This window comes from Lynx canadensis, chromosome B3, assembly GCF_007474595.2.
Source record: "Lynx canadensis isolate LIC74 chromosome B3, mLynCan4.pri.v2, whole genome shotgun sequence".
NCBI lineage: Eukaryota > Metazoa > Chordata > Mammalia > Carnivora > Felidae > Lynx > Lynx canadensis.
The window spans coordinates 136,047,005-136,067,928 of NC_044308.2; the positions used below are offsets into that span (position 1 = coordinate 136,047,005).

Consider the following 20,924-nt stretch of genomic DNA (forward strand, 5'->3'; position numbering starts at 1 on the left):
AAAACAATCTCAGCACTGGGAACTTGTCTCAACACCTGGCTTGCTTGCTTTGAATCGTGGGGAGTCCCACAAGGAGAAGAAACTTACCCCTGAGGTCACCTGCTCTTGGCTGGACTTGACTAAAAATGGGCAGAGGCCCAGGGAGGTCAACAACCTGCCTAAAGCCCGCCGAACAAAAGCTGACACCATTACTTCCTGTGACCACTTCTGGTCCCGTTTTGCTGTCCCCTGCCTTCCTGCCCCTGCTCTGCAGCATTCCCCTGGGGCCAGAATCTTGTCAATGCTGCTGTCATGGACAGTGGGCTGGGGGCAGTAAGTCCCACAGTCACCTGGATTTGGTACCTGCCACTGTGGTTTGGGGGCCACGGTGCTCCGTGGTTGCTGGTTCCCGCTCACTCCCGGCCAATCAGCGCAGCTTTTCGGGTCGGTGGATGTTACCTCCTGAATAGCCCTTAACTCCATCGATGTCTCCCCACTCCCACTACTACTGCCCTAAACCAGGACACCATCGTATCTTCCCAGGGCAGCACCTGCCTCTGACTTAGGATTGTGAGATAAAATATAGGACACCTTGTGAACTTTTCGACAAACAGCAATTTGTAGTAGAAGTATGTCCCAAATATCGTATGGGATATACTTACACTAAAAGCACGAGCCACTGTTGATTTGAAATTCAAGTTTAACTGGATGTCCTGCAATTTTACCTGCTAAATCTGGCAACTGCTCCCCTCCGCGGCCTCCTTGCCTCTTGCCTCACCCCCACCTCTCCAAATCTATCTTGTCAGTGGGGCTGGACCAAGATTTCTAAAATGCCAGGCTGAGATTATGTCATTTCTTGCTGAAAACCTTCGACAGCTCCCATGGCCCTCAGGATCAAGTCCAAGCTGTAAGACACTAGGTTAGCGGCTTACAATAGTAGCCTTACCTGGGACTTCCCTCCCCTCCCCAAGGTTCTTCCAGTGCCCCATTCTCTCCTCTGGGCTCAGGGTTATTCCCTCTGCCTGGAGGCTTCCTTCACACGGCATCCTGCTCCTATCTTGTCCTTGTTCATGCCTCAGCTGAAGCCCTCCACCTGCCAGGCTTCTCTGACCCCTCCATCGGGTCTCATCTCCAAGCTGTCTGCTCCCGCTGAGTTCTCTTACCTATCATTATTACTTAATTATCTCTCCAGTGCCAGACTGTCAGTGCCATGAGGGCAGGGACTGCCCCCCGCACTTCACAAAGGGCCTGGCAAACAGTAGGTGCCCAATAAATGCTACTGATGAAATGAGCTCAGCCTTGCTGGTGGCTCCTCTTTAGCACACAGAGACCCGCTGGCCCGGATCAGAGCCTGTCTCCCTGGAGGACGCCCACAAAGATGATGGCTCTGGCATCTTTTATGGAGACAGGCCAGCACCACAGTAACTTGATGAGACACACTCCTGTCACACCTAATAAATTTGCCAGCCTGTCATCCTCTTTGCTTGCAAAAAAAAAAAGGAATCATCGGGAAGTGAACTTAGAAGAACCCTAAATCACAAAAGCTCAGAATCGCTATTCCAGACACATTAAAGAAGAAAGGGGAAAGGCTAGGGAATGCCCCCACCAACCTTGTGGCAATTTAAATGTCATCTGACTTTAATGATTAAGTTCCTTATCATCTGGGCGGCAGCCAGAGGCGTCAGGCGGATTGCAAGGTGGGAACCTGGTGCTTTGGGGGGACCACAGGTCTCTTGCTTCACCAATTACCCTATTAATTACAGCACTTTGATATGTCGGTCTCCGTCTCGCAAATGCTTACAACTTTGGGGGATTCTTCTGGCAAAATGCTTATGAAAACACAGATAGCTCTGAGTTCTTTCTCTATATTCAAGGAACTCCTATGATGTGACAGATTTTAACCTCTCCACTTAAAGGAAAATACATGGCTTTGCGCACTTGTATTTTTCTCTTCTCCCCTCCGTTCCCGTGGATTCAGCTCTTCCGCTTGACAACCAGATCCATCCATTCTAAAGCCCCTCTTCCCCTGGCTTCTCGGTCCTTATCATTTGTAGATTAATTTTTCCAGAGCCTCCTGCCAAGATTTTACCCATTTTACTTGTCTGGAGGACTCCTTTTCTAATTGATTTTCACAAAAATTGATTTGTATTGAGTAACAGCATCTGAAGCGCGCGCACACACACACACACACACGCCTGGGTAAGTACGGCTTGGCTGAAAGAGGTGGTTAAAAAAACTGAGCTGCTGTCACAAAATTATTTCTTTTGGTGGTAATGGTGGGGAGACAGGGGGTCTACTGCCTCAGTCTTGCTAGTCGACACCACAAAATTCCAGTCTTGGAGACTGACAACATCATCATGTGGCTGTCTATACATATCAGCTGAAAAAAAGTGTTAGGGAAAACGGTAAACAAACGAATATGAAAACACAGTGAACTTAACATCTGAGGTTCAACTAAAAGTTGAGCAAGGGAAGCTGGTCCCAAACCGCCCGAGTGTTTACAAGTGACAAAACCCTGAATCCCGAGGCGGCACAGCTGAGTTTAATAACTGCTGTTTCACACATTAAACAACGCTGTCAATTCCAAAAGGAAAACAATGGTGAGGGAGACAGAGGCAAGCCAGACAAGAGAGCGGAGAAGATGAGCCTGGTGCCGAGGGTGGGGGGGCAGACTCTGGTTGACCCACCCGCTCAACCAGCACGCTCCTTCCAGCATGAGAACCCCTGGTGCTCCCCAATAATTACCCAGGCCACCATCTGAGCGGGACAGACGACAGCTGGTTCCCAGGGGGGCCCCATCACTCGGGACAGCTCACGGACCGCGGCACACTGGCAAGGGGTCTCCCCCTATCCTCTTTTCTTTGATTTCTCCCTCCCTGTTCAGGGCAAGCATCCGAACGATCCTCGACCCCCAAAATGCCACCAGAAGAACATGACGACGCAAGACCCCAGGGTTGGGCGGTTCAATGCTCAAAACAATAAAAATGCCCTCCAGCGCCTGCTGAGCCACTGAGAATTCAAAAATCTCCAACAGACTCTGTCGTGATCAACAGAGTGCCCGGCCATGCAGACGGAAGAGCAGCATTACCATTACTAGTATCAATTACTCGCAGCAGCTACCGTTTAGTGTTGATTATGGTCCAGGCACAGCTTTAAGCGATCTTTACTCGCTTGATCTCATCCAAGTCTTGTAACAGCACAGAGAGGAACAAGAAACCGAGGCCCCCGACAGGCATTGCCTGAGGTCCTGAGCCGGCCAGGGCCAGAGCCGGGGCTCCAAATTCAGCGCTGACACCAAAGTCCACTTCACCACTCCACCGTACCACTGACCGTGGGCATCCTGGGAGGTACTAGGGGCCATGCCATCTAACCCTCTCCCTGACCCCAACTGACAGAACTCCACCTGCTGGCCTCCTGGCCTCTGCCCTGGGGGTCTAGGGGGGCCCAGGGTGAGGACTCCAGCCCCAGGCAGTCCTTACAGACAGCTCCTTCCTCCATCCCCACCAGTGGCCACCGGGCACCATCCCTGCACTTCTCCAACTCCGCCGCCTACAAGTAGCACAGCCTCTGCTGTGTCAATTCCAGTGTAAAAGCCCGAGTGGAAGTTTACTAGTGATTCTGGTGGGAAATAAGAATGTATATTGTTGGGACCATTTTCTTTGTAAGTGTGCTAGCGCTCTACGGTTTCTTTTCCCGAATTTCTGCAACAGAATGTGGTCATCAAGAAGGCACTCCCAAGCCCTTTCTGTTCCCAGGCCTGTCCTGCAGGCCTTAGCGCGCCAGGACTGAGGCCTCCCCTGGAGTTTTGCCCATCTTTTCACGGCAAGAGTGTGGAGGGCTGGGGAGAGCGGGAGGGCTTGTACCTCTTCTTTTCCTAAACTCTCCCCGGGGGCAACCAGAGGGCGCCTGCAGGAAACAGTGCCACCCCCCACCCCACCCCGGTCCAGCCCGCGGAGCCCGCACCTCCCTGCCTGGTAGCCCACAACCCCCTTCCGCCGCTCACCTGCACGAAGCCCCAGAGCGGGTGGAGCGCGCAGTGCAGCAGCAGAGAGGGCCAGCAGCAGCCACGGCGCAGCACCAAGTCCCGGAGGAGCATCTCGGCCCGCGGCACCCGCGCACTCGGGCGAACTGTCAGGGGAGCAAAGCCCTGGTCAGGCGGAGGCCGCGCGGGCACCGTCTCCCGCGCGCACCCGCACACGTAGCAGTCCCGGTTGGGCGGGCACCCTGGGGCACCCTCATAAACCAAGCCTGCCCCTTCACTCCAGCTTGCACATTCGCTGACCCTTCGTGCACACTCACAGAAGCCGGCATCCCAGAACACTCTGTCCTGGCGCACACCCCCAGAACCCTCTGTGTATACCTTGGCCCCGTGCACACCCCCAGAATCCTGCGTGCACACTTTAGCTCCATGCACACCTCCAGAAACAGCCAAGCACACTTAACCTAGCCCAGTGCATCTCCCCAGAAACCTCCCCAGCCAGGCACAACTCACTCCCACTGTGAGCACACTTCAAACCCGGCGGGCACCGCTCACCCTGCCTGCACACCCACAGATACGGCTGTGCACACCCACCGACTCATGCCTGCACACTCGCTGACCCTGCATGCACAACACCGGGAAATCACACGCTGCGTGCACCCTCCCTGCCCCGCCGGCCCCCACTGCGCACACTGCAACATAGGCACCTCCGTGCGCACCCCGTTCGCCCTCGCGCGCTCTCCCCAGCCCGGGCCTCCCGCTTCAGGGCGTGAGCCTCCCTCCGGCCTCCCTCTCCGCCCGCACCCCTCCAGTGCCTCACGCCACCTTGCCTGGCGGCGGCCCCAGCAGATCCTCGGCGCGGGGAAGGGAGGTCCGCGTTCCCCCCGCGGCAGACTGTCCCCGAGCCGCCGGACGGCCCCCATTTAAAGCCAGCCGCCTCCCCGGTCCCCCGCCCTCTAGGCGGGGCTCGGTCCTCACCCTGGCGACTGCGCGGGCGCCTGGGGGCTTCACGTGCCGGGGAGGAGCGCCGGGCACTGGAGCAAAAGTTTGCGCGCGGCTGGGGCCTCGCGGGCTGCCGAGCGGGGGCCGGGCGCCGCGCGCTCGCGCGGGGCGCGGGCGCGGCTCCGCTGCTCCCGGCCGCGCGCGGGTCGGGAGGCGGCACCCCGCGCCCGGGGCCGGGGCGGGCTGCCGAGGCGGAGGGAGGGCGGGAAAGTCTCCTCCGAGCCGCCGGGAGCGGGCGGCGCGAGCCTCCCGGATCCCCGCCCTTCCCGGTGGCGCCGCGCGGCTGCCCGGGCGCGGGGTGCCGGAGCCGTCCTCGTCCGTCACGCCGGCCCGCGGGAGGCGCTGCCCGGGTGCGCCCGCTCGGGCAGCAGGGCCGCGGGCGGAGGCGAAATAAATAATGCACGAAAAAGGAAAACAGACGTGAGCCTCGCCAGAGCCTCGCCCGCCTCCCGCCCGGAGCTGCGCTCCCGCCCGCGCTCCCCGCCGTCGCCGCCAGCGCCGCTGCAGTGATTCCTCGTCTCCATCTAGCGAGGCTATTGTGTATTGGGAGCTTAATAATTTATTTATTCACCCGCGAGGAAGAGGACTCCCGGCCCCAGGGGGTCTGGCTCCACGCCCGCCCTTCCCCCGAGTTTCTCCGGGGCGGCGGGAAGGGGGCAAGGACTGACTCGCGGAGACCCCTTCCTGCGCTCCGTCCTTGCGGACTGTCTCCCCTCCCCCGCCCCATTCGGAACGGCGGTGTCCCCTGGGTGTCGTGGCTGGAAGGGGCAAGCCGGCCCTCCCGGGGCCAAGGGCCCTGTTGTCCCTTCTGCAGTCTCAGTGCAGGGACCTCTCCAACCACACGCTGCGTCTTGGAGGGAGTTGCCTGCGGCCCTGGGGAGGACCTCTCCACCACTGCTTTTCCTCAACCGTCTCCAACTCCTCTGTTGGAGGCAAGATTATCAACAAGTCGGTCGCGAAGTAGCCTGCCACGTTTCGTTCAAACCCGCTGCCCCCGGCCTCCCAGACCGCACCGCAAGTACGCGCAGCCGCTCTGTTTATCCCGTGTAAGCACTTGGGAAGCGCTTTGATGGATGGCCTTCCAGAAGGTCCCCCAAAGCGTGGACAATCCTATTCTTAGGTGGGGGGAAGGAGGGAACCAAGAGCCCAGGACTAAGAGTGGAGAGTCAGACACTGTAGTTGACTCACTGAAGAAACATTCACTCAGTTCCTTCTCACAGTCTCTGTGGGCACCCTGCATCACCCCATATAGACACCCACTCCGAGTATAAACTGCCCTGCAGACCAGTTTTCCGACCAGTTTTCTAGGGACCTCTTGCATGCAGAGTGCTCACCCAAGACTATTCTCCGGGTAAACTCTTTAGAGCCACATCTGAACCAAGGAGACATGGGGGGAGAAACGTGAATGGGACTCTGTGCCTCCCCCCCCCCCTGCGAGCCTGGGGTGCAGTCAAGGAGACAGATCATGAAATCAGCCATTCTGCCCTCCAGCTGTGGTGCAAGAGGGGGTCTGCTGTAAGCAGGGGTAGAGGAATGTGGATGAGGCAGAAGGCAGTCGAGGCTTCCAGAGGAAAATGGCCTCTGGGAATGGGAGAGTATTTCAAGTGTTGGGAATCCCTTGGGCAAAGCGGTGGAGATACTTGTGCATTCACTCATTCATTCATGCACTCACTCATTCATCCATTCCATACACAGTGTCTTTGAGTGCCTACTAAGGTCAGACGGAGCATTTGAGGAGGGGTATACACCAGGGCACAAGCGAGATATTGGTGCTGTCCTGTGCGACAACCATGAAGGGAGGAGGGATGGTAAGAAAATATTGAAAGAGGGGGCTTCCCAGGTGACTTTCTCTCACTAATAGTTTGAAGCAGAAGGATGAGTCACAAAATTGAGCCACTATTCATCAGCTGAGGTCAAAACAACATTGATTATGCTAATGCCTTTCTACTTAAGCCAGTCAGGGTATTTTGTTCAGTTGGTGATTCCAGTCCTTCGATGTGACAGCAACCTGTCATGTTTGTACACGGAGCTCTTTACCACTTAAAAAACGTTCTTCGTATCACATTTAATGCCGTTCTCACAACTCTTCGAGGTGAAGGTAATTGCTCCATTCGACAGGTTCAGAGACGTGAGGAACTTGTCCGGGCTCACACAGCTGCTCACCTGGGATTGAGAAGGACTGAGCCCCAGGCAGTCGTCCCGTTCTTTGGAAGGACCTGGGCAGGTTTTATATGTTGGAAGGTCTGCATTATACATTCTGGTCTTCAGGACTCCTGTGCTCGGCCCTCTCTGTGTACCTCTGGGCCCGTAACCTCCTGGCCTTCCTAACACTGTGGAGCATCACAGCCTCATGGCAAAGAACAGCCTCTGGCATGGGCCCCCTCCCCCCATAGCAGGGCTGAGGCGGGGCTCTGGTTCCTCTCACCCTTTCTGGACCCAAATGGCAACCGCACACCACAGTCCCTGGGATCTGCCTACAGGGGACCGGGCAACTGCTCAGAACTGCAGGGCAAATTTTGACCAGTGAAAGGAGTAAAGAGCCGGTGCTTGGATCGTAGTGGTCTCACCGGGCCCTGTCGAGATTCGAGTAGGCACGACTGGGCAAACCGACCAGTGTGTTCTCTGAAGACATGGCCAGCTCAGTAGCACACAGCCTCGTGTTCCCTTGCTTGTTCACACTCCCCTCGCCCGCTCGCGTCTGTTGCCCTAGGGTCGTGTCCCTCAATAAAGGATTAGCAAGCAAGCATTGCTTCATGCTCTGTCTACCCAGGAACTACAGACAATTGTACCACAAGTGACCCTAGAAAGCCGATCTTCAGGATGGAATGTGGAGCCAGACTGCGATCTGTCTGGAAGCAATACGAGCCCCATTACCGATGGTAAGCAGGGTCGTATATGGCATAGAGCGACCCTACAATTTCTGAAGCTTCACCCGTGGCTACTTGGAATGAGATGCAGGTAGAAAGCCAGGCTTTGGAAGGTCACGTGGCTGCCATGCATGATCGACGTGGGGGAAATGATAATCATAAGGACTGTGGGGTTAGATGGCTTCTGACAGCACTGGAGAGCCAATGATAGGCTCAGGGGAAGCCATTTGCCAACTGACATCCACAAGACAGACTGTGTGAAGGTCAGGCTCCAGAACTGGTATGTGGGGTGGCAGAGCTGACAAGGAGTCTTGGCGTGCCACCACGCAGGTGTCCCGTGTCCAAAGTCAGGGCTCTGATGGGAGAGAGTTGGACCTTGTGATCTGGAATAGAGACATTTGGGTGACAAAGCCCTGAAAATCTTAGAACCCCCCCCCCCCCAGATCTCCCTAAATCTGCTGGCTGTAGAAGCAATCTCTCTCTCCCTTTGTCAGAAAACAAACAAACAACAAACAAAAAAAAAAAAAACAGCTCCTCTTGGCCTGGAGACCAAGCAATGACCTAATGGCAGCAGGTGCCTTGCACCACGGTGCTAGGTTCTCATGACAATAGCCTGTAGGAAATAAGGCGAGATGCCAGAACTTCTTTGGCACAATGTTGAAAAAAAACAACAGAGGGCCCAGAGAGCTGCAAATATTAGAATCCCAAGACCTGAGAATCTACCCTGTGGCTAAGTTTCCTGGGGTGGCCCTGAGGGCTTTCTCTTCACTGAGCTGGAGAGAAAAGCCCAGTGGGAGGTGGGGAGTCAGGGAAGCAGCAGCATCTTTGAGAAGTTCAGTGGTGTGGATCCTCCGAAGGAAGGAAGGCCGGGTTCAATGACCAGAAGTGGTTGGTGAAGTTGACTCCCTGGCATCCAAGGCCAGCTGGCCTTCTAGGTCATGAGAGGCAAAGGGGATGTGATGACCACATGGAAAACAAAGCTGGAGTGGCAGTTAGGGTGCCTTGAGCAGTAGGTGTCTACGTCCATGGCTCGAAGATCACGGTGTCACTAGGGATGAGATCGATGGAGAGTTAACAAGGTTATTGCTCGATTTGTATGAATTTTCTTTAAAATAATCAAGAACATTAGAGCAAAAAGATGACATCAGCTACTGCAATGGAAAATTTTCTGAGTTTTTTCACGGCGCAAAGCCCATGGCTTGAAGGGGAGGCTGGGTTCCTTGAAGGACACGCAATTCCACTGAGTCCTGAGATCAGTCACGACCAGCAGGCAACCTGACATGTGACGGACGTGGTCCACTCAGGACCAGGCTCTAACAGGTCCAGAAGGAACAGTTACATTACCCAGACAGATGGCCCCGATTCTTCTCCTCACCCAACTCTGCTGAGATTCTTCCTTAACTCGTACCTGGAGTCTCAAAGGGGAGTTTTGTGCAATGTCTTTTGGAGCAAGAAGGCACCGGGCCTCATCGACACATAGATCAACACAATATGTTGGTGCCCGTTGGGAACGGCACCTCCATCCGCGTTCAGGGGCGGAAGGAGAGGGGCCTGAAGTGCAAACATACACTGGCTCCTGTGTGCAGGGGTAAGTGTTTAGGAGCATGGAAAGAATGAGACTAGAAACCCAGGGGCATAGAGGTCAGGAAAACTGTAGAGTCATGAGCTCGGGCACGTTTCTGTCCCATATTATACTCACCAGAGAACATCGTTGCCAAGGAAGCTCTCAGCAATTAGTTGGATAGGATGATCCTGCTCTGGAGGTCAACCAGCCTCTCTCTCTGGCCAGCCTTGTGTTTCCCGAATGGTCTGCTGACGGCACAGCCATGGCATCCACTTGGAGATGGAGGCTCACGGCATTTGCGGCAACGTTCTCCCGAATGAGGCGTGAGTCGATAGAAATGCCTCCAGGGGCGCCTGGGCGGCTCAGTCAGTTAAGCCTGCGACTTTGGCTTAGGTCATGATTCCATAGTTCGTGAGTTCGAGCCCCACATCAGACTCTCTGCTGTCAGCACGGAGCCCAGTTCAGATCTTCTGTTCTCTCACTCCTCTCTCTCTCTCTCTCTCTCTCTTGCCCCTCCTCCACTCATGCACGTGCTCTCTCTTGAAAAAAAAAAAATCAACAACAAACTAAGAAGTGTCTCCAATAGCTAGAATACACAAATCTAGGTGTAGAAGTAGGATTGGCCCCTCAGAGCCCACGTGCTACTCCGTGCTTATGTCCCTGCACTGAACACAGAGTTCCACTAGACCAGAAGCTGTAACTACTACCAAGTTCCCTGGGCTCCTCGTGCTAAGGACACAACAGTCAGAGAAGAGTTGCTGCACTGGCAGGCCGATCATCCTTGATTACCAGGAGGATCGAGGCTTACGGTCACAAAGTGGGCACAGGGCGGAGTACCCCTGTTGGTACGAACTGAGTGTGTTCCCCTAAATTCAACTCGCCGTTTGGAGTTCGCGCCCCACGTCCGGCTCTTTGCTGACAGTGAGGGGCCTGCTCGGGATTCTGTCTTCCTGTCTCTCTCGCCCTTCCCCAACTCATGCACACTCCCCCTCTCTCTCTCAAAATAATCATAAACTTTAAAAAAAAAAAGTTTATAAAAGAAACCATAAAGGAGAGAAAATACATTTATGGTACTGTACTGTGTTTATCGAAAAATATCTGTATAAGTGGCCCCGGGCATGTCAAGCCATGTTGTTCAACAGTCAACTGTAATTAGATTTCCGCGTTCTTGGAAGAATTAACAGATAATTCATATAAACACTGAGCCTGGCACAAAGTACTGCTCAAAAAGGCCATCCCTAATTATTTTGAAGGATAGAGGGCAAAGACGCTGCCCTTTTGTAAGAGCGCTCCTTGACATCAGGGATTCTTTTTTGAGTAAGACACGCACAAAAAAACAAAGGAAACGCGTTACGAGTACTCATTATTGAACCATGAGATCATGCAGGCTAATTATGTTTTGAAATGCTGCAGATAAACATGCAATTATTGAAAAAGACATTGGATTGGCCAAATTGTTCATTACTTAAGCTTGAATTAAATATGTAATTGTCAGTGTCACATTTTATGGGTCAGCTGCGACTTCTGTCCAGAGAGGACATTTTCCTGATTGACCAGGTATGGGGGAAGGGGAACCCAATCTCCTCCAGGCTTTGCTGAGACCTGGCCAGCCATACTTGGCCTTCCCAGCTTGGTCCCACGTCCTAGCCAGTCACCTAGAGCTGAGCAGGACTCATTATGTGGGACCAGGTGGGGTAGATTTGCCTTGCCCCAAACTCTGAGTTAACTCTGTTCGCCAAGAATATTTTGGTCCAAATCCCTTGAACTTAGATGTTTGGATGTGGAAGAGAGTCAGAAAGAAGCCCAGACTTAAGCTTCACTTTAAAACCACCTGCATCGTGGGCGCCCGGGTGGCTCAGGCGGTTGAGCGTCCGACTTCAGCTCAGGTCACAATCTCGCGGTCCGTGAGTTCGAGCCCCGCGTCGGGCTCTGGGCTGACGGCCCGGAGCCTGGAGGCTGCTTCCGATTCTGTGTCTCCCTCTCTCTCTGCCCCTCCCCTGCTCATGCTCTGTCTCTCTGTGTCTCAAAATAAATAAACGTTAAAAAAAATTATTAAAAAAAATAAAAATAAATAAAACCACCTGCATCTTCTTTCCCTTGTCATCTTTCTTAAACCCTAAGAAAAAACTAAAATTTTGGAAAAAATTATCAGGAAAAAATTATCTGACCAGTGCCATTTTCCTATGTCAACGGAGACTCTGAACAGATATGACTCAAGAGGACATTTGATTGGATTGACTTGGTGACCACCCCTTCGGGCAGGCCAGTGAAATCCAAATGCCAACGCAGCAGGAGAGCTAACTCAACTGAGCTCCAACATATGCTAAACCAAGCAGGAGCCGACAGAGTAAAGCAGATAGGTCCTATCTCCAAGATCTCACTTGTATTAGAGGGGAGGAGAAATATACACGTGTTCTAACTACAAATAGGGGCATCCCTCCTCCCTGATTAAAACTTCCCCAGAAGGCTCCCTATCTTAGCACCCAACACCCCTCCAGCCCCTCCCCACTCTTTCGCCCCTTTGTGCTTTGGTCCTTGCAGTTCCCCAGAACTGCCCTTCTCCCACCTCCTGCCCTGCTCGCACTGTTTCCTTCACCCAGAATGCCTTCTCCTTTCATCTGCTTAGCCTGGGGCTCCCTTCTCTCAGTCTTACGCACCCCTCCATCACGGTACCCCTCCTACTGGACTCTAATTATCGGGACATAATGCAGTCAGGGGTTGTGCAGAGCATGGGCTTAGTGGAAAGAACCTCGGTTTTGATGTCAGTTGAATGGAATCTGGAAAGCTCCCTTAACCTCTCTGAGCCTCAGTTTCCCTGACTCTAAAACAAGGATGCTGATGTTCACCTTGCTGGGCTACAACGGGGAATACTAGAAACAAAGTTTGTAAAGCTTTGTCCTCATGCCTTTGCGGGGCAGGCCTCATAGGAACCCCATCTGACTGAGGCTGCCTCCTCTCCGAATTGTGTGGACCATGGGGGGCAGGGACTGTGTTTTACTCATGTTTGTTGTTGTTGTTGTTGTTGTTAAAGTTTATTTATTATTTTGTGAGAGAGAGAGAGAGAGAGAGAGAGAGATCCCAAGTAGGCTCCATGCTTACGCAGAGCTCGATGTGGGACTTGAACCCGCAAACCTTGAGACCGGACCTGAGCTGAAATCGAGAGTCAGAACACTCAATCAGCTGAGCCACCCAGGCGCCCCTGTTTTATTCATCTTTGAGTCAGGCTCCTGATAACGCCCCATGTGTAATAGCTCCGGAAATCTTGGAGAGCGACAGCTCAAAGCATGTGCCACTGGACCTCTGGGGAAGGGTCCCCCTCGCCTAGGGAGCTCGCCTTCTCCTATTACCCTTCCTGCCAGCTCCCTGCTCCTCAAAACCCGCAGGCCCCAAGCGCCTCACCTCCCCATAGAATGACATTGACCTACTCTGGCCGGTACATATTTGCTGAATGAGTGAATGGACGAGTGAATGAAAAGAAAAACCATTTACAAAGTTTTACATTTTGCGTCTTATGATGGAACGTCTGGGTGATTTTTCATCGTGGGGCAAGCTTGCCGAGCTCTGTTTCTTGGTGTTTACACTGGGATTTTCACAGAATGGCTTCTGACTGGAAACCTGTCTGTCTGTGAGCTTTGTACATATTTCAGGGAATGAGGATTTTGCCATTTACTTTAGTCAGAAATGTCAGAAGCCATCCAGGAGCCGGAAGAGCTCCTACGAACCCCTGAGTTGACCGGCCCAACACTCAGCTACTCATTATAACTTTTCTAAGAGCGCGCCTATCTCAGAGTGTGATGTAGGAGGATTAATTGGTCTGATCGTCCCTGAAATGTGGTTGAGAGAATCTGTGCTTATTTAGACACTCCTCAAACGTGTGTAGAATGCACGTCGTGTCCCAGGCTCGGGCACTGGGGATCAGAATTGCCCAAGACAGCATCCTTGTCCTCCCTCCAGGAGCTCCCGGGCTGGCAGGGAGGCAGAGAAGGGATGAGGTGATGACAGACACGGTGTGGGAAGGACTGAGGGAGAAGGTGTCTCAGCACCATTGTACTTTCTGCTTAGACTCACTAAACCGGTTTTCTGCACACATTGCTGGTTATGCCCTCCCTGCTTTTGCACAAGCCATTTCCTCTGCTAGAAGCTTTCCTTCTGTCTTCCTGGCAAAGTCCTCCTCACTTCATACTTTATTTTTTTTTTTAATTTTTTTTTTCCAACGTTTATTTATTTTTGGGACAGAGAGAGACAGAGCATGAACAGGGGAGGCGCAGAGAGAGAGGGAGACACAGAATCGGAAACAGGCCAGGCTCTGAGCCATCAGCCCAGAGCCTGACCCGGGGCTCGAACTCACGGACCGCGAGATCGTGACCTGGCTGAAGTCGGACGCTTAACCGACCTGCGCCACCCAGGCTGCCCAAAGTCCTCCTCACTTCAGATCCCAGCTGAAACCCCCTCCCCTGTGTCCCACACCCCGCCAAGCTCGTTCATCCTCTGTGCTGTCCTGAAGTCTGCGTTATAGGGGGGACCTGCCCAGCTGTCCTTTTACCCTCTTGGGTGAATAATGAGCAATGGGGAGACTCATGATTTAGGAGGAAAACGTACTGACTCTGGTGTCAAACAGGGCTGGGTTTGAATCTTAGGACTGTTGTGTCCTGCCTGTGTTCTCGGGCCTGGCTCGGGGGAGAGTAGAGAGAACAGAGACGAGCCTGCAGAAGGGAAAGGTTCCACCAGGGTGGGACTCTTGAGCTCTGCTGAGACATTTTGGAATTCACTCTGGGGGCAGTGGGGAAGCACGGAATGGTTTTAAGCAAGAGAACGGCATAGTACACACACTGGCAACACCGGGGAGGGGGACGTGCGTACGGGGTGGGCAGATGGGAGCCAAGTGCTGATTGAGAGCCTCCACCTAGAGTTACCCAGTCTACGTTGGGATAGCAGCTTTTGCCTAGCTGTATGATCTTGGGCAATCATCTAAAACTCCCTGAACCTCAGTTTCTTCACCTGTAAAATGGGAAGAACACTATTACTTTCTTTGCCTGGGGAGATCACAAGAGAACATAAATGGGAATGGGTTTTGTCGATTCTAAAGTGCCATGCAAATCCTAGAAGTGATCAGAAGAGGCTTAAACATGACAGAAGTTTATTTCTGGCAAAAGGGAGTTTGGGGCTATCGTGGTGCTCCACAGAGCAGGGTGAAGGCTCTTTCTAGCTTGTTGATCTGCCATTTTCAGCATGTAGGTTTCTTTTCACCCCACGGTCCAATATGGCTGCTTGAACTCCAGCCATCAGATTCACATTCCAGCCAGCAGGAAAAAGCAAGAGAGAAAGAAGGCTATGTTCCTCCCTTTGGGGTCACTTTCCACTAGTTTCAAATGACACTTCTGCTTATCTCCTACTGACCTGGGCATAATCACATGACGACGCCTAGGTACAGGGAGGCTGGAAAACACATTTCCTATTTAGAGTAGCCATGTGCCCAGCTGAAAATCAGAAAATCCATTATGAGTAATTCTCTCACAGCTTTTTGACGATTTCACTATAGAGTTTCATAAGCTAGGTTTCTTTAAAGTGATATATCACCCACAGGACATAGGACAAGAAACAGGAACCCCAGAGGCAGTGTCGAGGGAAGGACGCTTACATATGTTACAAGGGACTTACTTACTCAAAGATTTCCCTTTTCCTCCCATAACGTGGGCCCTTTTTTGGGTCCTACTCCAAGCAGAAGGAGACACCTACCTCCTTAGGGGAGGCTTGAGAAGCCCCTCGCGTTGACACAATCATGATGAACAGAACAGACAACAGCCTCAGGTCAGGGAGGCAGGGCGAGGGGGCGAGTTCCCCATGGCAGCAGCTGGCCAGGAGGACAGTTGGGAGGGAGGCAAACCCTTCATACAGCCAACCAACGAAGACACTGACCTTGGGGAGAGGGAAAGAGGAGTCTAAGAAGAGGCAGCCAGCCCATGCAAGATGGAGTGGGGCCAGACAACCTAGAATGTGTCCCTGGAAGACGAGATCCTCTCTCAGCCCCTCTGTACTTCCTTCATGGGTGGAGCAGAGAACCGAGACGAGGCACTACCAGACCTCCTCTTGCATCCGTGATTCATACTTTATTTTTTTTTAAGAACTTTTCTTTTTTAATTTTTTTTAATTGAGTTGGCGGTGGGGGGGGGGGTAAGGGAGGGGCAGAAGAAGAGAGAGAATCTTTTTTTTTTTTTTAATTTTTTTTTATTTATTTTTGGGACAGAGAGAGACAGAGCATGAACGGGGGAGGGGCAGAGAGAGAGGGAGACACAGAATCGGAAACAGGCTCCAGGCTCTGAGCCATCAGCCCAGAGCCCGACGCGGGGCTCGACTCACGCACCGCGAGATCGTGACCTGGCTGAAGCCGGACGCTTAACCGACTGCGCCACCCAGGCGCCCCAGGATGATAATTTTTTTTTTTAATTTTTTTTAATTGAGTTGGCGGTGGGGGGGGGGGGGGGGAAGGGGGGGGCAGAAGAAGAGAGAGAATCTTTTTTTTTTTTTTTTTTTTTTTTTTTATTTATTTTTGGGACAGAGAGAGACAGAGCATGAACGGGGGAGGGGCAGAGAGAGAGGGAGACACAGAATTGGAAACAGGCTCCAGGCTCTGAGCCATCTGCCCAGAGCCCGACGCGGGGCTCGAACTCGCGGACCGCGAGATGGTGACCTGAGCTGAAGTCGGACGCTTAACCGACTGAGCCACCCAGGCGCCCCTGGCAGCATTTCTTTTTTTTTTTTTCAACGTTTATTTATTTTTGGGACAGAGAGAGACAGAGCACGAACGGGGGGAGGGGCAGAGAGAGAGGGAGACACAGAATCGGAAACAGGCTCCAGGCTCCGAGCCATCAGCCCAGAGCCCGACGCGGGGCTCGAACTCCCGGACCGCGAGATCGTGACCTGGCTGAAGCCGGACGCTTAACCGACTGCGCCACCCAGGCGCCCTGAAGAGAGAGAATCTTAAGCAGGCTCCACACTCAGTGCAGAGCCTGACGCAGGGCTTGATCCCACGACCCTGGGATCATAACCTGAGCCGAAATCAAGAGTTGTATGCTCCACCGACTGAGCCACCAGGCGCCCCCATGGTTCACACTTACCTGAGTATAGATGACACTCTGAAAGAGCCCTAGGGTAAATCATTCTTTCAAGCACTTTTATTTTTAGATCCTTAGCATGCATGGATGCTACCAGGCTATTAGCATTAAGATGCTAATGCCAAACGTAGGTAAACCAGGCAATAAAAATGACATCTTGGCTATTTACTAAGTGGCAGACTGTGTTCTAAAGGCATTACGATATTAACTCCCTCTGTCCTCATGGCAACCTTTTTCTTTTCCCCCCAAGTAACAACATTTCATGCTGGAAACTCAATGGAAGAAGCACTCAAACGCCTTTGATGGTGGTGGGATACTTATACAGCTTCCTGGGAAAGCAGTTTGATAATGCAATTCTGCTTCTGGAAACTTTTGAAAATTAGAATTATTTCAGAAACACTAACGGATTGCGTTAAGCCAAAAAAAAAAAAAAAGGGGGAATTTATGAGCTCATAAAAATAAAACAACCTCCAGGTGTGGCTGGCTCCTGGGTTAAAATGAGGACTTGGTCTGTCTCCATTCCTTGGCTCTGTTTTCCTCTCTGTCTTCTTCATGTTCACGTATGCTTTCTCCATAGGGAGGCTCAGCAAAACCTCACATACGGGTTCCTCCGGATGTTCTGGAAACAAAGTGTTCCTAGGAAACCGTTCACAAGCTGAAAAGTGAGAGACCTGTTGCTTTCTTGAAGTTCTGACATTTCAACATGTTTTTTTTTAATGTTTATTTATTTTTGAGAGGGAGAGAGAGACAGGGTGTGAGCCAGGGGAGGGGCAGAGAGAGAGGGAGACACAGAATCCGAAGCAGGCTCCAGGCTCCGAGCCATCAGCACAGAGCCCGACGCGGGGCTCGAACTCGCAAACCACGAGATCATGACCTGAGCTGAAGTCAGACGCTTAACCGACTGAGCCACCCAGGCGCTTCTCAGCATGTGTTTGGGCACGTCACCTAGTAATCTTTGTATGGCGGAAGGCTCGTATCAGGAGGCATTTGTCATCTGAGAAAAGTTCTGGAGGCTGGATGGCAGTCTGGGACCCCAGTAGCAGCGTGGTCAGCTCCTGAGAGCTCTCTTGGGGGCTACAGACTCCTCGTTATATCCTCACATGGCGGAAAGAGCCCTCACAGCACCTTTTAAGGAAGCTACTGTTGCTGACCGTTTCATAGATGGGGGAAAACGCAAAGAACAGTGAGTCTGCATCAGTGATTCTACCCCTTGTGGCATCCACCCCTTTGCCCTGTGACTTTGGTACTGCCCTCCCACTCCGAGTCTGGACCCCTGGGCCCTGCTCTGGACCCATGGGACACTGGACAGTGTGAGGCAAGCGGAAGCCTGGAGGGCGCCCCGTCACTGGGTTTGTCTCTGTCTTCTTTTCGCTTCTCTTTCCGGGGCCGCATGAAGAACAGGGCCTGGCCTATTTCTTCCTGTTTCAGTTTTGGTAGTTTATATATTTCTAGGAATTTGTCCATTTCTTCCAGATTGCCCATTTCATTGGCGTATAATTGCTCATAATATTCTCTTGTTGTTGTTTTTATTTCTGCTGTGTTGGTTGTGATCTCTCCTCGTCATTCTTGATTTTATTTATTAGGGTCCTTTCCTTTTTCTTTTTGATCAAACTGGCTGGTGGTTTATCAATTTTGTTAATTCTTTCACAGAACCAGCTCCTGGTTTCATCGATCTGTTTTGATTTCGATAGCATTGATTTCTGCTCTAATCTTTATTCTTTCCTGTCTTCTGCGGGTTTGGGGTTTTGTTTGCTGTTCTTTTTCCAGCTCTTTAAGGTTTAAGGTTAGGTTGTGTATCTGAGACCTTTCTTCCTTCTTTGGAAAGGCCTGGACTGCTATATACTTCCCTCTTATGCCCGCCTTTGCTGTGTCCCGGAGGTAGGAACACGCCTGCCTAGCCTGTCAGAAGGTGGAAAGAGCTATGGAACAGAGTTGAGTTGCTCAAGGCCTCCCAGCCGAGGCCACCCTAGTTCAGCCAAAGCAACAACCTCCGGCCCGTGGGCGAGCCCTGCCAAGGTCAGCAAAGCTGCTTAGTCCTTCGGCACTGCCTGCGGGGGCATGAGCAAGCCCACCTAGATCTGCAGAACCCAGCCCAGATCAGGGGGTCCGGCAGATTCAGGAGCCAAGCAAATACTTCTCAGTATCGACCACTGAAGTCTAGCAGCCTTACTGAGATGGTACATAGCTGATACAAGAGATTACATAAGTTGGGGCACCAAGTGATGCGCGGCTGGGTGGCTCAGTCGGTTGAGCGTCTGACTTCAGCTCAGGTCATGATTTTCCAGTTCATGAGTTCGAGCCCCACGTTGGGCTCTGTGCTGACAGCTCAGGGCCTGGAGCCCGTTTCAGACTCGGTGTCTCCCTCTCTCTCTGCCCCTCCCCTGCTCACGATCTGTCTCTCTCTTTCTCAAAAACAAGATAAACATTAAAAAAAAAAGAAAGAGAGATTACATAACTTGCCAACTAATCACCAGAGCAGCCAGGGTTCAACCCAGGTAGTCCGACTGCGATCTTATACTCTTAGATACTATTGTAGGCTAGTTGTTGGCAAACTATGGCCTGGAAGCCAAATCCAGCCCACCACCTGATTTATGCACCTTGTGTGCTAAGAACGGTTATTACAGATGAATATTTTCCATCAGGGTGATGATAGGTAAGTAAACATTAGCTTTGAACCCCAATTAAACAAATGCTGTCCCATAAGAGGAATCCCATCCTTCTCCTCGGTAGACCTAAGTCTGCTATTATAATTTAATTAATTAATTAATAATTAATTAATTAGTATTATATTTAATTCCTATATTATACTTTGTATTTCATCATTAATAATTTGTGAAAACGTCTTCCCTCTTACTATGTAAGTATCTCTGTTACATCCTTGATGTAGCCTCTTGGCCTGCGAAGACCAAAACATTTGCTATCTGGCTCTTTACAGAACAAGCTTCTAGACTCCTGTTCTTGTAGGATAGTTCGGTTGAGATGTTGATCTTTGAATTTGGTCCTCAGGCCAAGAAATGGAAAGAATCAAGGGTGCCTGGGTGGCTCTGTTCGTTAAGCATCTGACTCTTGATCTCGGCTGAGGTCGTGACCCCACGTCGGGGTCTGTGCTGGCAGTGAGGAACCTGCTTGGGATTCTCTCTCCCTCCCCCTTTCTTTGTCCCTCCCCTGCTCATGCTCACACATCCTCTCTGTCAAAATCAATAAATAAACTTAAAAAAAAAAAAAAAAAGAAATGGAAAGAATCAGACTGTTAACAGCATGGGAGGCCCTCGGAGGACTTCTAATCCAACCTCAGAAACAGAATTAGACCCTGGGTCCCTGGCCTCCTAGATCAGAGCTCACCTGCTGCTCTCTAGAAGGGCCAATGACAATAGTTGCATTTGTTGACAGGCTTCCACCTCTCCAGCTGGAATATTCTTGGTCCCCACAGGCCTCCCCAGGCCTCCCACTCTGGCCCTCCCTTCTGAGGGTTCACACTCCCTCACGTGGGCACGGATGATTCACTGTCTCTTCCTTCAGCTCCGCCCTGAGCCACCTAACGTGAATTCGTGCTGTGTACTTCTGTGATAATTAAAGAGATTGAGCATTTACGCCGATTTTTACTGGGAACGATGGAGAAATTCTCTCCCGAAGAGTTTCACAATCTGGCCTTATTAGAAAGGAGAAATAGAACGGGAGAATTCAAGAGAAAACTCATTTCTTCCCTGAGTGTGTTAATGAGCTAAGCCACAGGAGGCCATGTGTAAGTTGGGCTGCAAGCGGCCGTAAATTAAATTTATTATGCGCCGAGGGATTCTAATAAACATTACTTAAAAATAGCAACAGACAGTCATTTGTATTATGTCACGTGACCTGGTTATGGTGACACTTTTGTGCCTTTGCTATTAATCAGAGTTACTTTGAGAGGCAGTTGGTAAATTCTTTTAGAGCTACTGGCACCTTCCTCTTAATTAAGATTGTTCTGGAAAAGAGCAGAGTGAGTCAAAAATAGTCATAGTGTATATCATTGCACCCTGGAGGCCCTCGTTGCTCATTAGGTGATGCTTGTTATGCTTTCCAAGAGGGAGAAACCTGAAAGAGCATGTCACTGTCCATGATAAAATCCTAGACCCTGGAAGGTTAGTGTGGCGGGGGGCGCAGTTGCTTGAGTGGGGAGGTGTTGCTGAACCTCGCTGGGACAAAGTCGCCATGGCTCGGGAGGGGGACCATCTTAATAACGGCCGCCACCCGCACTCCAGCTTCTGGGGATGCTATGTGCCCTTTACCCCTCTAGGCCCGGTATGGACAAGGACCTTTTTCTCATCCTCTGGAGCAGGGAAGGGAATGTCCTAGAAACGCCCAAAATTATCTTTGGAAAATCCCAAATGTGATCTTGTCACCCCCTCATTTCAACTCTCAGAGTCTGCTGTTTTCCAGCTCTG

General features: G+C 51.7%; 1 protein-coding gene across 3 annotated transcripts in view; it reads right to left on the bottom strand.

Annotated features, from left to right (window-relative positions):
- Positions 1 to 4,830, bottom strand: part of PRIMA1 (proline rich membrane anchor 1) — a 62,072-nt gene extending 57,242 nt beyond the window's left edge. For all 3 annotated transcript variants that reach the window (XR_003969672.1, XM_030319858.1, XM_030319860.1), the window contains exons 1-2: positions 4,784 to 4,830; positions 3,983 to 4,107 (exon numbers count right to left, since the gene is read on the bottom strand). Coding sequence is in view for 2 of the 3 variants with exons in the window: in XM_030319858.1 (XP_030175718.1) it covers positions 3,983 to 4,075 (93 nt within the window). In the remaining variant the exon portion in view is untranslated. The remainder of the gene's footprint in view (positions 1 to 3,982; positions 4,108 to 4,783) is intronic.
- Positions 4,831 to 20,924: the final 16,094 nt, after the last annotated feature.